This window comes from Somniosus microcephalus, chromosome 4, assembly GCF_052327205.1.
Source record: "Somniosus microcephalus isolate GS21.2 chromosome 4, FLI_Smic_1.0, whole genome shotgun sequence".
In the NCBI taxonomy this organism is placed as follows: Eukaryota; Metazoa; Chordata; class Chondrichthyes; order Squaliformes; family Somniosidae; genus Somniosus; species Somniosus microcephalus.
This window is the reverse complement of record NC_140990.1, coordinates 243591453-243606608: the sequence shown is the minus strand read 5'-3', so window position 1 is coordinate 243606608 and position 15156 is coordinate 243591453. Positions and strand designations below refer to the sequence as shown.

Here is a 15156-nt window from a genome sequence, read left to right as displayed (position 1 = left end):
CAGATGAGCTCCTCTTGTGTTGTGAAATTCGACACGCAGTTCCAGGTGCCGGAATGCAATTTTGCCTCAATGTTCATTTCCCGTTCTCTGCACATTTCATTCCCGGGGAGAATGACCTTGAGCATCTGCGGGGCCAGGCCAGGCCAGGCGAGGGGCGGGGTCAGTGTGATTGACGCCACTAAGTGGGGCGGGGCCAGTGTGATTGACGCTACTGTGGGGGGCGGGGCCAGTGTGTGGCGCTACAGTCGGGGGCAGGGCCAGTGTGTATGACGCTACGGGGGGCGGGGCCAGTGTGATTGACGCTGCTGTGGGGGCGGGGCCAGTGTGAGGGACGCATTTGGGGGCGGGGCCAGTGTAATTGACGCTACTGTGGGGGCGGGGCGGGGACCAATGTGTGTGTGACACGCCGGTGTGGGGGCGGGGTCATTGTGAGGGACGCGACCGTTGGGCGGGGCCAGTGTGAGTGACGCTGCTGTGGGGGCGGGGCCTCGTGCAGGGTCTGCCGGGCTGTGATAAAAGAGTCCAAAGTGTCTGTCCTTCGCGCGTTCTCTCGATCCGCAAACCGGTCAGCGCACAGAATGGAGGTAAAGAATCGAGCCTTTGTGTTTGACCGTTTATTTGGTTGGGTGGTCTCAGCTTATCCCCGTCAAAAGTGCCGAGGCAAGCGGGCTGTTGCCAGTGACTCCGGGTTTTGTGCCAATCGGCCTTGGTGCCTTTAGCGCAAGCTTCCATAACATGGACTCCTGGCCTACGTTAAAATGGCGGTCAAGCTGGTTAATTATTAATTGGCGTTTTCTGTTTGCAGAGTGTCAGGCCGGGCTTGAGGGAGCTGAGACCGGGCGTCAAGAGTGAAACCGAGGCCTATGTCGAACGGTCGTCCGCACGGCTATTGGCGGGAGGTCGCTTGGCGCTGGCGCAGTGCCCGCACGAGGTGGAATCGGTTCTACTCTTGTACCAAAAAGAAAATGCTGGAAATACTCAGCGGGTCAGGCAGCATCTGTGTTTCTCTCTCCACAGATGCTGCCTGACCTGAGTATTTCCAGCATTTTCTTTCTTTCAGATTTCCAGCATCCGCAGTATTTTGCTTTTCTACTCTTGTACCCTGCGGGCTACCGTAGAATTGCTGATTACCTGCAGCTTTCCGATTTTGAGGGTAAACCTGGAAATGCAAACGGCGGCAGCCTGTAGCTCTGACGTGATGCCCCCAGCCGCTTTCGCTGTTGTGTCTCCATAGGTGGTGTGCGCATCGATCTTCAGTCGCCTGCGTCATGTACCTTTTGCTTTTAACATTCTACTTTGCAGGACCATCTGGAGTCTTTTCTTTGGTTCATCATTGTGCACAGTATACCAGCCAGGATCAGCTGCTATTATATGGCTCCCTCCGTTGTCCACAATTTAATGCATCTTGGCTCTGATTATCCTGGGCTTCCTGGTACAGGTCTTGCGTTATCAGCAGCAGACGTTGGTCGCCTTGTTTCCATTGTTGCCTACTTTTATGCACACGATACTTTGTTCACATTTGTACTGAAAATGATCTTGGTTTGTCACTACTATCACCTTATTTCAATCAGAACCACCACTGGACTTGGTGCAATTCTGGGTTAAGTAGAGGAAGAATGGCATAGCTTTATATTTTGATTTGTGCAGAGCTTGATGCTGACACTCAACCAAAATAGAAGTATGCTAGTATTGGCAAACATGATTTTGCCCAAGGGCAGGACAATAACATAGCATGAGTGTTACAACTCTACATAATTACCCATTATTGCTCAATATGTGAACTGTACTTGGTACTTTATATAATTGAAATATGTGAGGGCTAGAAGAGCTTTCCCATGAAGGTACAGAAGTTTAAAAATAAAAAATAAATAGTTGATGTAGCCTTGGTGCACTCTTGACATGATTGTTCATGGCATTGTTAGTAATACAGAAGTAACTCAGTAGCCCAATGTTGTGATACAGTTGTAGATTCTAGTTTCCCCTTGCACTTGGGTTTACAACAACCTCATATCTTGGCAAAACTAAGGAATTTCATGTGTCTTTTAAAAATCTTGTCCTGCTGAATATCAATTTATATACCAGGAATCTAAGGAACAGCATAAAGGTTGAGATTCTAGTTATCCCCTTCATTCACTGGAGGTCATGATCAGTAGCTGTTTGTTTGCATATTACATATTATACATTTTTGTTTTGCAGATTAAAGAACCAGAGCAATTGCGCAAGCTGTTTATTGGTGGATTGAGTTTTGAAACTAATGAAGAGAGTTTAAAGGAGCACTTTGAGCAATGGGGACAGCTGACCGATTGTGTGGTAAGGTTTATTACTTGGATATGCTTTTAACTTGAGGCTTTCTGCACGCAAGATTGCTGTTTAAGATTCCTTGACTATCAAGTTTTTATACTTGATATCCATCCTTTGTCAATGAAAAGCCACAACTATTCTTGCTTCCATAAAAACCATGAGCTAACTTTTTTAGTTCTTGTGAGGTGGCTGACCTGGGTAAGACTGCATTTATGGTGCATCGCTAGCTGTTGTGAGAAGGTGTTGGTGGGCTGCCTTGAGTAGGGAATTCCAAGATTCTGACTAGTGGCAATATATATCCAAGTCAGGATGGTGCAAGGCTTGGACCTTGGAAGCAATTGTTGCTCTTATTCTGTGCTAGAAGTCACAGGAGACGGTAATTCTGTCAAAGTAATGTTGGTGAGATTGTACATACTGCAACCACAGTGCACTAGTGGCGTAGAGCACATATTTAGTTCAATAACTGGGGTCCATGCTCTCTCATATGGTATTTAGCACCTTCAGTGTTGTGGCTGGGCTGCAGAGCAAGTGGAGACTATGTCATCACGCTCCTCACTTTAACCTTCTAGATTGTGGAGAAGCTTTAAAGATCAGGAGGTAAGACCCTTGTCACAATGTACTTAATCCCTCTCTTGCTCTTGTAGCCATGATGTTGATAAAAGAGCCGTCTTTTGTCTCTCCACTAGTCCTATCACCATCTCGTCTTGTTTTGAATACCTCTTAATGTCTCTTCACTTCTCTTTTGTTCTTTCATCCCCATTTCCCAGCCCCCAAACTGGCCTTTTAATCTGTTTCATTTCCTGTGTTTTTTCAGTCCTGAGGAAGGGTTTCGACCTGAAATGTTGACTATTTCCCTCTCCATGGATGTTGCCTGGCCTGCTGAGTTTTTCCAGCATTTTCTGTTATTTCGGATTTCCAGCATCTGCAGTATTTTGCTATCGTATATGTTGATATGGTTGGTCAGTTCAACTTTTTGTTAACGGTGATACTACTCTCTCCCCCCCCCCCCCCCCCCCCCAAAAATGTTGTTGATGGGGGAGAACAGTAGTGCTTTTGGGGGTGAAGTGGAGGTGGCTGCACTTTGTCTTGTTTGAGATGGTAATTACCTGGCACTTGTGTGACATGAATGTTACCTTCCACTTGCCAGCCCAGGTCGGGATGTTGTCCCGATCCAATTAGGATAGGCTGTTTCACTCACGGAGGAATTGTAAATGAAGCTAAACCATCAGCAAACAGCCCCACCCCTACTTTATGATGGAGGGAAGGTCATTAATGAAGATCATTGGGGTAAGGGCATTTCATACTTGGCCAAATGCTGCCTTGATGTTGAGGGTACCTACTGCCGCATCTCCTCTGGCATTGTTTATTGCTGAGTAGATGTTAGTTGAATCCTTTTGCCACTTCACTGGGAGGTTGCTGATATGGCAATTGGATGTTAGATTTGTCCTGTATTTTGTCTATAGGACATGCATGGCACTCTTCCATATTTACATTTTATGTAGTCAAATTAAAATGGTTGTCAAGTAATTTCCACATACTTAGTCTTTTCACATAGCAAATACTAACCTGTAAATACACAAGCTTTCCATTTCATAAGGGAAGATAATTTGTGAGCAAGGAAACTGGTAATGAAAGACCATATGCGCCTGTTTCCACTTGGTTTAATATAAAGGAATGTGTAGGCATCTTGTTCTAAATTGTTTATCTTTCTGCTTTTTAGGTGATGAGAGAGCCACAGACAAAACGTTCAAGAGGTTTTGGGTTTGTGACTTATTCCTCTGCATTGGAAGTGGATGCTGCCATGTCTGCTCGGCCACACAAAGTCGATGGTCGTGTTGTAGAACCAAAAAGAGCAGTGTCAAGAGAGGCAAGTTTGTAATTTATGCAAGTGTATAGAGTGCTTAAAAATCGAGAACAGAACTAACTTGTAGCTTATTTTGCAGGATTCTACAAAACCCGGTGCCCATTTAACAGTGAAGAAAATATTTGTTGGTGGTATCAAAGAAGATACTGAGGAGTATCAGCTGAGAGATTATTTTGAGAAGTATGGCAAGATTGAAAGTATTGAAGTTATGGCTGATCGTGGAAGTGGGAAAAAACGAGGGTTTGCCTTCGTCACATTTGATGATCATGACTCCGTTGACAAAATTGTTGGTGTGTGGTTCTTATATAAAAGGGCTTAGTATGAATGTTTGGGGGGGGGGGAGGGCGCTATTCTGGGCAGCTAATAGATTTAGTAAATGGATGTATTAAGGTAAATTATAAATGAGGTGGGACTCTGGTAATGTCGAAAAAGATAGCATATTTGGCAAAGCACCACTCATCTACTGCACTTGATAAACATAGCCAAAACATGTGTAAATAAGTGGCCCCAAAAAATGCTTGGGTGTGATCCCAGCTAGACTCATGAGCACTGAATCTGCTCAAGTTTATGGGGTCAGTGGAAGGGCACTTCATATGCATGTGGCAGACGGGTGCAGTGTCACTGTCATCGGGGTGAGGCCATTATTTAGCCACACCGTGGCACTGCTCCATTAGCCCCCAAAGTAAGTTGGCTGATCCAGGAATTTATCCTTTTTAAACAGTGCAGCATTTTATGCCTGTTTGGGGTACAAGCTGCTTATTGTGCCTGGGCCTGTATTTTGGGGGGGGGGGGGGGAGACAGTATGCTTCGTTTCAACTCGCACTGTGTACCAACCACAAGGGATTTCAGGCTCCGTATCCCTGATATGAGGCTTAAACAGAAACTATCCTGTTGCATTTTACACTGAATTTCCTTGTGATTTGATTGTTGCCAAAAGAATTTAAATGTGCTAGTAATGGAAAAGGCTGGCATGGTGCATCTTGACGATTTAGGATTTTTAGGTGGCAGCTTTCCTACCAATGGGAATTGCAGGAAGTAGTCTTTCTATGGCTACATTGAGTTCAATAATGTGAACGATGTCCACTCCAGTAAAAGAAAATAAACATTTGGGACTTCTTTTGAATTTAATCTTAATGTATGCACAGGAATATTTCTTTTCCTGAGATGCTGTACTTGAGATGTGCTGTATAAATACAAGTTTTAAACATGTAGCCATCAAAACAACTTGCTGTGAAAAACTATTTTTCTGCTAAACTGATTTTAAACATGGTAATGTTACCATGACAGGCCTTCAAGGTGGAGATAGTTCGGGTACAAACCAAGCATATTCCCATAAGGAGGAAACAGAAAAATTAGATTTATTGCAAGGGTCGGGTACAGAATACAGTAGAAAACCAGGAGGTGGGGGGGAATTGAAAAATATATGGGTAAAGAGAGTATGAGAATATTAGCAGGTAACAAAAAAGGAATCGAAAATCTTTTTAAAAGGATAGTTACAGGAATGGTGGGGCTGATCAGGGACAAAAAAAATCTTCTTGCAAAGATCAGGACTGAAGTACTAAATGAGTACTTTGCATCTGTCTTCATAAAAGAGGATGAAGTTAATATCTTAGAGGGGGAGGGGAGATGTTGGATAGGATAGATAGAAAGGAGCTGCTAAATAGGTTGGCATCACTCTAAGCACCCGGTCCAGATGGGATGCATTGTAGGTTGCTGAGGGAAGCAAGGGTGCAGGTAGTAGAAGCTCTGACCACCATCTTCAATCCTCCTTGGACATTGGAGTGGTGCCAGAGGACAGAATGATTGCAAATGGTGTACCCCTGTTCAAAAAAAGGAGGGATAAACCTGGTAACTACAGGTCTCAGTGGTGGGAAAACTATACCAGAGACCATTGTCAGGGACAAAATTAATTCTCTGGTTAGAGAAGCATGGGTTAGCCAGCAGAGATTTGTTAAAGGCAAATCGTGTCTGACTAATTTTATTTGAAGCAATAGAGGGTTGGTGAAAGCATTGCAGTAGGTTGTGTGTGTGTGTAGATGGACTTTCAAAAGGCACTTGATAAGTACCACATAACCGAGTTATTAGGAAAATATAAATACATGGGATTAATGGGATGGTGGTAATTTGGGTATGTAATTGGCTAAGGGATAGGAGGCAAAAAGTAGTGGTGAACGGATGTTTTTCTGACTAGAGAAGTATGCAGTGGAGTCCCCCAGGAGTCGGTCTGCTTTTCTTGTTGGATATAACTGACCTGAACTTTGGTATAGGAGTACAATTTCAAAGTTCGCAGATGATACAAAACTTTACAATATAGTAATGAGATTCTGGGAGCCCGCTCCCTTTTGTAAAAAAAAAAAAAAACACCTTGATTTTTGACTCATTGTTCAGGCCTTTTTGAGCTTGCTGTAATTCTGCCTTTCAAGCCAAAAATAATTTCTCCTGGAAGGGTTACAGGTACTTCAAATAACATCAACTTCAATATAGAAGGGTGCAAAGGAGTATGCAGTGGGGTCCCCCAGGAGTCTGCATTCAGACCATTGTTTTGCTTGTTATATATAAATGACCTGGACTTTGGTATAGGGAGTACAATTTCAAAGTTTGCAATCATAGTTATTGCCCCTTTGAAACTGACTGCAACTTCAGGCTTTAGCACATGCACATTCTAATGTGGAAATCCTAAAGTTGTGGTTAGTCATTCACTGGCTGCGCTGTGCAATCCCCCCTTTCTCTCTTCTGGGTCCCCCCCCCCCCCTACAATTTTTACAAAACTTTAGAAAAAATTATATTTTTTAAAGTTCTTATTTATTTCAGGTTTACTGTTTTCCCATGTGAGAGCCCCAATATTTGATTTGTTCAACATTTTTAAAAAGTCAGAATAAAAGGAGTGTCTTCCCTTCCTAGTTTCCTCTGAGAATTCTGCATTGTGATTGGCTGCTTTAGACAGTTCGGGCTACAGAATTCCCACTACACTGCACTGATCTCAGTTGCATGTCACAAAAGCCAAACTTCGCCACAGAGATCAAGATCTTTGTGGGCAGCTTTCTTCGGGGCTTGCAACAAACGTCTTTGCTTCACCACTGACTGCAAATTATGGGTCATTGGAGAAGCTGGGATTGTTATCCTTTAGAGTAGTGAATGTGCAAGGGGAGAGCTTGTATTCAAAATTATGGGGTTTTGATAGAGCAAGCAGGGAGAAACTGGTTCCTCTAGCAAGTGAGTTGGTAACCAGAGGGTTTAGATCTGGAACGCACTACCTGAACAAGTGGTGGAAGCAAATTCCATGGAACTTTCAAAAGGCAATTGGACATGTACTTGAAGAGGACTAATTTGCAGGGGCGGGGCTGGGGGAAGCTGATGTTGAACTAAATTGGACAGCTCTTTCAAAAGATGGACCGAATGGTTACCCCCTGTGCTGTTGGGATTTTATGTAATGATTCCTTGTGCCGGGTAGTGTCACTTCAAAACTTGTTTGAGTATTGTGACATTTAGGGAGAAAACGAATTAATTTTTTTTTTTGTTCCTAGTTCAAAAATACCACACAGTGAATGGACACAACTGCGAAGTGAGAAAAGCACTTTCACGACAGGAGATGCAGGGGCTGGGCTCTAGTCAGAGAGGTAATTGGAAGGAATAAAATGGAGGGAGGAAGAGAGAATGTGGAATGAATATTCAATGAACTATTTACATTATCTGTCTTGTTTTTAAGGACGTGGTAGTTCTGGAGGTGGCAGTAGCTCTGGCAATTTCATGGGCCGTGGCGGTGGAAATTTTGGAAGTGGAAATGGAGGAGGCAACTTTAACCGAGGAGGAAATTTCAGTGGCAGAGGTAAAATCAGGTTTGACTAGTATACCAATCAAATTGAGCTTCGATTTGCCAAAGTCCTAATGTAGAATTAATGTGGTAAACTTGGCACTACCTCTAATACTATTTAAAAAGCTTAAGACAATTACATTTTAAATGTATACATTTTAATAAAACCGAATTAAGCATTATCCCATGTTGAGTTCATTAGAATAGGTGTTTTTTGTTAATGAGGTGGTGATCGCTTGTATATCTTCAAATAATTAGTTTCTGTGCAGTTTTGTGCTCCATGTGTCTACTTTCCATCCATTTATACCTGTTATATCGCCGATGATAATTTTGACTCCTGTTGACTGTCCTCTTGTGAATTGGGTGGGGGAGATGGGATGACGGTTATAAAATTAGCTTATGAATGTACTGTATTCAGCTTTTTTTTTCTTTCTTTTCTTTCCCCCCCCCCCCCCCCCCCCCACCCAAAACCAGGAATGGGAAATTTGGGAAGTGGCAGGGATGATTATGGAAGCAGCAGTGGATATAATGGATTTGGGGATGGTAAGTCCAGGTTTGAAATTGTATTTTTGATGCTGTTAATCTTCCAGTGTAAGCAAATTTCTGAAGTCACATTTTTCAACTTGCTGTGGTTCTGGCATGATTTACTTTTCTGTCAGCTGGGTATTTTGACTTTTCAACTTTGTTTACAATAGCAAATGGGAACCAAATATCCTGTATCTGTATTAACTACAACAAAAAGCTGTCGCATATGAATTTGCATTTTAAAGAACTTGAATTACTTTTTAACCATGGTTGAGATCAGAATATTAAGGTGTCCCCTATAAAAGAATTAATACTGAGTTACTCCCAGCCCTGTGCCAATTATTGCCAGTTGTTTGGGGTATTAAGGGAAAAAAAATGCAATAAGGAACTGCTAAATTGTGTTGGCAAAAGTTGTAAGACTAGTAGTGAAACCTGGACCAGATAAAACTTTGGAATCTCTTTCTTTTATTTTAATTACATGTTCTAATTTTAAAGATCATCTGAATTTTACTAAATTCTAGGATAAGAGTACACTTATCAAGATTGTTCTGGTCACATCTGAGGTTAAAAAACACTTTTGAGTTTGACTATTTATATAAAAAAAACTCAACTATGTACCAGCCATGCTAATCTGTTTGAAGGATCTAAAGAAAATGTATTTTACACACAAGTATATTTTATACAGAATAAAACTAAAGTATATGACAAGCTTTACATTGATGTAACATTCTTCACAGGTTCTCAAATTAGCTTCCACCACCCCCACCAAATTTCCTCAGTCAAAACCAGTGGTTCCAAGTATTTGTGTACTAACTCCTAGTATGACATAGAGCAACTAAAATCCTGATTTTTGGCTGAGCACAGAATGGGTATGGGGAAATTGGAGCACATGTAATGGCAACCATTTGTGATTCACTTACTGTTTGGAACAGGTTGTTAGCCATGACCTGGGAAGGATTCATTAGACCAATCCTTGAGTGGAAGGATGATGCAGATGGGCTGGGTAAAGGAGAACATCAGTTCTTGTGTTTTTAATATAAATACCTACTAATGTTCTTCAGGTGGCAATTCTGGAGGTGGCCAAAGTTACTGTGGTAGAGGAGGAGGAGGATATGGCGGTGGTGGCCCAAGTTTTGGCAACCATGGTGGTGGAGGAGGAGGAGGAGGAGGAGGATTTGGTGGTGGTGGCTACGACAACTACAATGAAGGTGGAAACTTTGGTGGAGGTAAGATTTTGACTGATACAGATTGAAGGAAAAGATGAACATGAAAAGTAAATTAACCTGTAACCTTTGACTTTTAGGAAATTTTAGTAGTGGTAGTGGAGGAGGTGGGAGCTACAGTGACTTTGGAAACTATCCTAACCAATCGTCAAATTACGGACCCATGAAGAATAGCAATTATGGGCGGAACTCCAGTCCCTATAGTGGTGAGTATAAGTACTGTATATAGAAAGGGAGCACCTTTTGGAAACATTTGTATTTATTGAATTTGAAGCTGCATTTGAGTTTTTCTCATTTAGGACACTAAATGTGGAATTTTTTAAGCACACATGGCAGAGGAAAGCATAGCACTATTTAGTCTTTTTGTGGCATTGTAAGGTATGCACTAGAGTGGGAAAGAGTTGAGAAAATCTCTTCTGCCTAACTCACTTGGGAAAATTCACTTGTGTATATCCTCCTCTAATCACTGGTGGATATACTATTCCCTAGGTTTCTTCCAGACTTTACCTGCTCTTGAAAAACCTGGTGTGTGTTTTGGATTGAAAAGCACGTTCCAAAACTATTGTCTTAAGTTTGAACCTACATGTGTAATATTGTCATTACTCACCTTAAGGTGTTGTTTTGTTTAAAGGTGGTTCTGGTGGTTCTGGTGGTGGAGGAGGTAGTGGCTATGGTAGAAGATACTGAACACATTTACTGAAAGGTAAGCTAAGCTTCAACACCAAATCCATGAAAATGCAGTATCTATAAGTCACAGAATAATAAATAACTATCTTATCCTGTATCATTCAACAGGCAACAGTTCTTAGCAGGAGATGATGAGCCAGGAGTTGTCAGGAAAGCTGCAGGTTACTTTGAGACAGAATATCGACCAAGTTCATTGTAAAGGCTGCCCACAGGAAGAGCGATGGTCCAGTAGTCAGAAAAGTCACTGCAGCATTAACATGAAATCATTTCTTGTTCAGGACTGTTTCCTATAGAGAGCTTACAAAAAGTACAGTTTGTTGCAATGTAGTTGCTGTTAGATGTACATTACTGAGGTTTTTCAAAACCATGTTCTAGTAATGTCTTTCTTTTCCTCATTACCATAGCTGTTGAGCCATGTAATTTGTGGTAGTAGAATTGGGAATAAAAAGGATGAGAACTTTTTAACTAAATGATCTGTGTAGTCAGTTTTTCTCAATTGTTAATCCAGAAAGGTACCCTATTTAATTTTTAGGCTTTGCAACACTGCTGGCGCTTACTGGAAGTCCAAAAGTTAAATTGACATGTTGGGTCCACCAAACTGCAGTCCTAAGGAAGAAATAATCTAAGTTGATAGACATGACAGAATAGATCTTAAAATTTCAAATTATTTTGAGGCACTCCTGATTAGTTATTGAATATCTGAGCACAGTGTGGTGTTGGTGTGATTTTAAAGTAGGCTAGTAAATGCTCTTCAATTTGAAATACATTTCATTCAATAAGCTATAACCTATGGGAAACTGCTGCACTACAGAATGTATGCAAAATATTTCTGAATTGGAAGACAATAGTTGTCTGGTTCTGTTCTAGATTTTCTCCCCCTATTCTTTGAGACTAACTGAACCTGAATTTGAACTTTGTGGCATGAAGGACCACAAGTCGTTCATATGTAGATTTTACTTGATCACCAGAAAGGATATGCATATGATTGGTTTTTAGGAGTGCAAAGTTACTTCTTGGAATTCTGGATAGGAACGCCTCCTTAACATAAATGTAAAATGTGCATGCTTTTGTTTAATGGTGCAGGAAATGGCTGAATTAGCATGGGATATACTGTCACCAGAAATGACATTTTTGCTCTTGTAACCAACCTGAGCTGCATTACATGACCAGAATCTCTCTTCTAGCTTAATTGAGTTTCATAGTACACGTAACAAAAGTGTTTCCTACAAAATTGTTTTGTCTTTTTGTAATGTATAAATGGTTAAAGTATTTCCACGTTTAGTTACAGGAAGCATCTTAAAGCCCCTCAAAACCAGACCATTTGGTTCCATTCTGCAATTTTGTATGATCATGTTTGGGATTGTGTACAGTAGCCCAAGATATTGGGATTACCTTTTATGCAGTAATCAACATTTGGACAAGAATAATAATCTAATGGATTTAAGGAACAGGGCATTTTTTTTCCTTGGATTGATTCCGGTGGCACTAGTAAGCTACAATTTCTGCTACACAATTTTGCTCTTAATTTATTTTGGTGGGAATGGTTACTGCTTTGAAATTAAATGTAAAACCGGGTAGCATTTTGAGTGCATAAACTTAAATGAGATATAGAACCTAATGATTTCCATCATTTTGCGGATAGATTTTCAGATAGCGGATGTCATTGGCTAATCTTTTTCAACCTTAATGTGCCCAGGTAACAGTGAACAGAATTGCATGCATTTTTGAAATATTTAAGATTAAATCTGTAAATCATTTTCTAGAACTAGATTCACATGGTACATAGATCACTTCCCAAAGTTACAGATACCAAGCTATTGTAAGAGGACTATGAAAAAGCTATGAATTTCTGCAGTCAAGCTACATTAGCACAGTGAATCATGGAGATCCACTAAGACAGAACTACTTGCATTTGGACAAGTCAGCATAATTAAAGAATGGCAAGGCAGGAGCAAGAGCCGCATCTTCCAGAGGAAGGAAAATCAGGAAATGCTGTGCTGTTAGACAACTTTGTTATCTATGGCTAGCTTGGCCTTGAATGACAGCTGAAGTATGGAAGAGAGTCTAGCAAGAGTCTACAACCTATGGAACCATCTCAGCCATAGCTACTAAAGGGACATCAGGGCAGCATAAACACTTGTAATAGGACTAGCAGTCAGACCTGAAAGGAAAGGTTTGATTTTTTATCTTATTTGGGTTAATAAAAGGAGAAATTCATTCTTTTGGATCAAGTCAAGAGAATAACTAATCTGCTTAATTTACAGATTGGATAAGAAGTCGGCTTCCATTTTTACTGTGGCAAGTTGCATACTACGTTAATGCTCAATTTCTGGAATGGTAAGATTGGAGAAAGATGTAGTGCATCAGTAACTTTAGTATGGTTGTAATATTTTTCTCCCCATAGATGGTAACTTCAAGATAATCAGTTTCATTGCTCTACACAATAGTTGTACAATGTTAATGCATAATTTGTAACTAACAATGGTTATTGTGCATTTGGCTATAACTCCATTTCAGACAGGTCTAGTCCTGGAGTGCCATGAACCGTCGGCAAATCCAGTTCTGCCCTCCTCTCAACCTGTGAAACCTCAGCATTGCAGGCATATCATCACAGCATAACCAAACACGGAGAGGTTAATTTACTCGATACTAAATAAAACTGGAACAAAGGTGATGGGATTTTTACTTGCAGTCGTTGCATGCTATTAAGTGCTCTTATCATTCATTCTTTATCCCTGAATTTAACTTGGGTTTCCCTATAGTGATTTTTTTAATAACTGCTTTTAATGAAGATTTTTATGTTGTTTGTCATCTTGTTGATGCCATAGTACTTCAGCTTCCAGAATTTGTTCATTTGTATAAAGTGTAAAATATTGCTCAGTACACCCATGTACTATGTCATTGTAGATGTATAGAAAATGGAACTAATTTTATTTGCAAAATTGTGGATGTTTTGAGTTGTGAAAATTATTTCTTGTATTTCATCTTCAGTGCAACTAGCATACTTTTTCAACCTCAGATTACCATTTTAAAAGATTACATCTATTCTTTCACTGGCTTGGTGTGACAAGTGTAAATCAAACACTTTCCATATTGCTGGGACAGAATAATTAAAGATCCTAGAAGCAAAAGAGAACACCCTCTAGGGTGCCAATGTATATGGCAGATCATTAATAAATGCAACCTGAATATGTAGATGACTCTCCTGAATGGGAGAGGAACTAGAATCTGACTTGATGGTTGTTCCTTAACTGGTAGGATAAAGATTTGATGCTCTTCTATGTAGTTGGTGAAATGGTTTGTTCCTTTTTAGAATTGCTTCTAGCTGTAACTGAATTTTGGAAAAAGCCATATAAATTGCTTTTTTTTTTTTTTTTATTAAATGAATTGGGGGAAGTGATGTGGTATTCTGTGCAAGTACTCTCCCTCATTAATTATCTTGGAAATAATCCCTTCTCCACAAAATACCCCTTCAATGACACACTGGGATTTACTTGTAGCAGTTGCTGTGAGCTGGTCCTGCAACATTCACCTGTAAGTGTATTGTGATTGCATTGGTGTCATCATTAAAGTGTTGGTGGTAACGCCAGGATTCCTTTCAGAACTGGCACTGCTTTGTTTGAATGAAGGAAAGAACTTGTATTTGGACAGTGCCTTTCACATCCTCTGCCTGTTCCAAGCACTTCACAGCCAACAAATTACTATTGAAGTGTAGGTAATGTCAGCAAATTTGGACACTGTAGTCAGTTGGCCCAGGATCACTGAAGTTCCCTGCTCTTAGTGAAGTGATTTGGATCTTTAGCATCCAGCTGAGCAGGCAGATGGAGATTTCAAGTTTCCAGAAAGAGGTTTGAACCCACATCCTTCTGAGTCAAGATGTGAATGCTACCACCTGTGCCAAATTAATAAATTGTAGGTTTGTATTATCTGCAAGAAGTTGTTTGAACATAAGATTTGAATATGGTTTGTAAATCATCAAATCCATTCCTTCCACCGATCATATAACCTATCCAGTTAAGCACTTAGCCATTTATAATCTTTTGATGGAAAGCTCTGACTTCCAGACAAAAGCAAAATAAAATTTGAGACAGAATTCTCATCACCATTTCAGCTTCCATAAATGAAACCTGGGACCTAGGAGTACTAAGCAGCAGTTGAAGCATTTCCCTATGACTTGCATCCCTTTGCCAAGCAGGTGGATGCCAAAGGTAGGTGGGCAACAACTAAAATCTTGACCATCTAATGCAGGGACATTCCTTGCCATACAGAAACAGGCCATTTGATGCAATTGGTCTATGCTGGCATATATGCTCTACAGGAGCCTTCTTCCACCCATCTTGGCCCTGGGTGCTTTTTTTGGTCTCGTCTAGGAGCTTGTGTGCCTAAGGCAGGAGAGGAAGTGTCTAGTCACGATGTTCCAGGGTGGGACAAGCTTGATGGACCAGCTGGTCTTTTTCTGCTTCATATGTTTTGCATGAGCCAGACAGCAAGATCCCAAGCTCAGTTTCCAATCTGTTGATTCAACTAATTACAGCGAGGGGAGACAATTGGGATGTACCACCAATACTTGTATGGTTAAAAAATCAGTTGCAAGCAGTGTTGACAAATTAGGCTCAGAACTGATACCCCATGGTTGCACAATTTTTGAAGAATGTGGTACCAAGAGGATACTCCTGAGACCTCAGCCCACTGATCACCTTCTGGAATGCAGTTTTTGTTGCTACCTCAAAGATGGTGTCTATGCC

General features: G+C 40.9%; 1 protein-coding gene across 4 annotated transcripts; it reads left to right on the top strand.

The window, feature by feature from the left end:
- The first annotated feature begins 471 nt into the window (after positions 1-471).
- On the top strand, positions 472-14015 carry hnrnpa3 (heterogeneous nuclear ribonucleoprotein A3). Of its 4 annotated transcripts, none has more exons than XR_015078164.1 (12): positions 472-584; positions 2197-2310; positions 4022-4168; positions 4245-4455; positions 7690-7782; positions 7872-7991; positions 8451-8519; positions 9563-9727; positions 9805-9930; positions 10356-10427; positions 12676-12748; positions 12933-14015. XR_015078164.1 is itself a non-coding variant. In XM_085986093.1 (11 exons), the coding sequence occupies exons 1-10, from the start codon at positions 579-581 to the stop codon at positions 10409-10411; spliced, it is 1107 nt and encodes a 368-aa protein (XP_085842219.1). In that variant the 5' UTR covers positions 472-578; the 3' UTR covers positions 10412-10427; positions 12676-14015. The 4 variants fall into 4 exon arrangements, 2 of the variants coding, with proteins under 2 accessions (XP_085842219.1, XP_085842220.1); XR_015078163.1 differs by having other exon boundaries at positions 12929-14015; XM_085986093.1 differs by having other exon boundaries at positions 12676-14015.
- The last annotated feature ends 1141 nt before the right edge of the window (positions 14016-15156 follow it).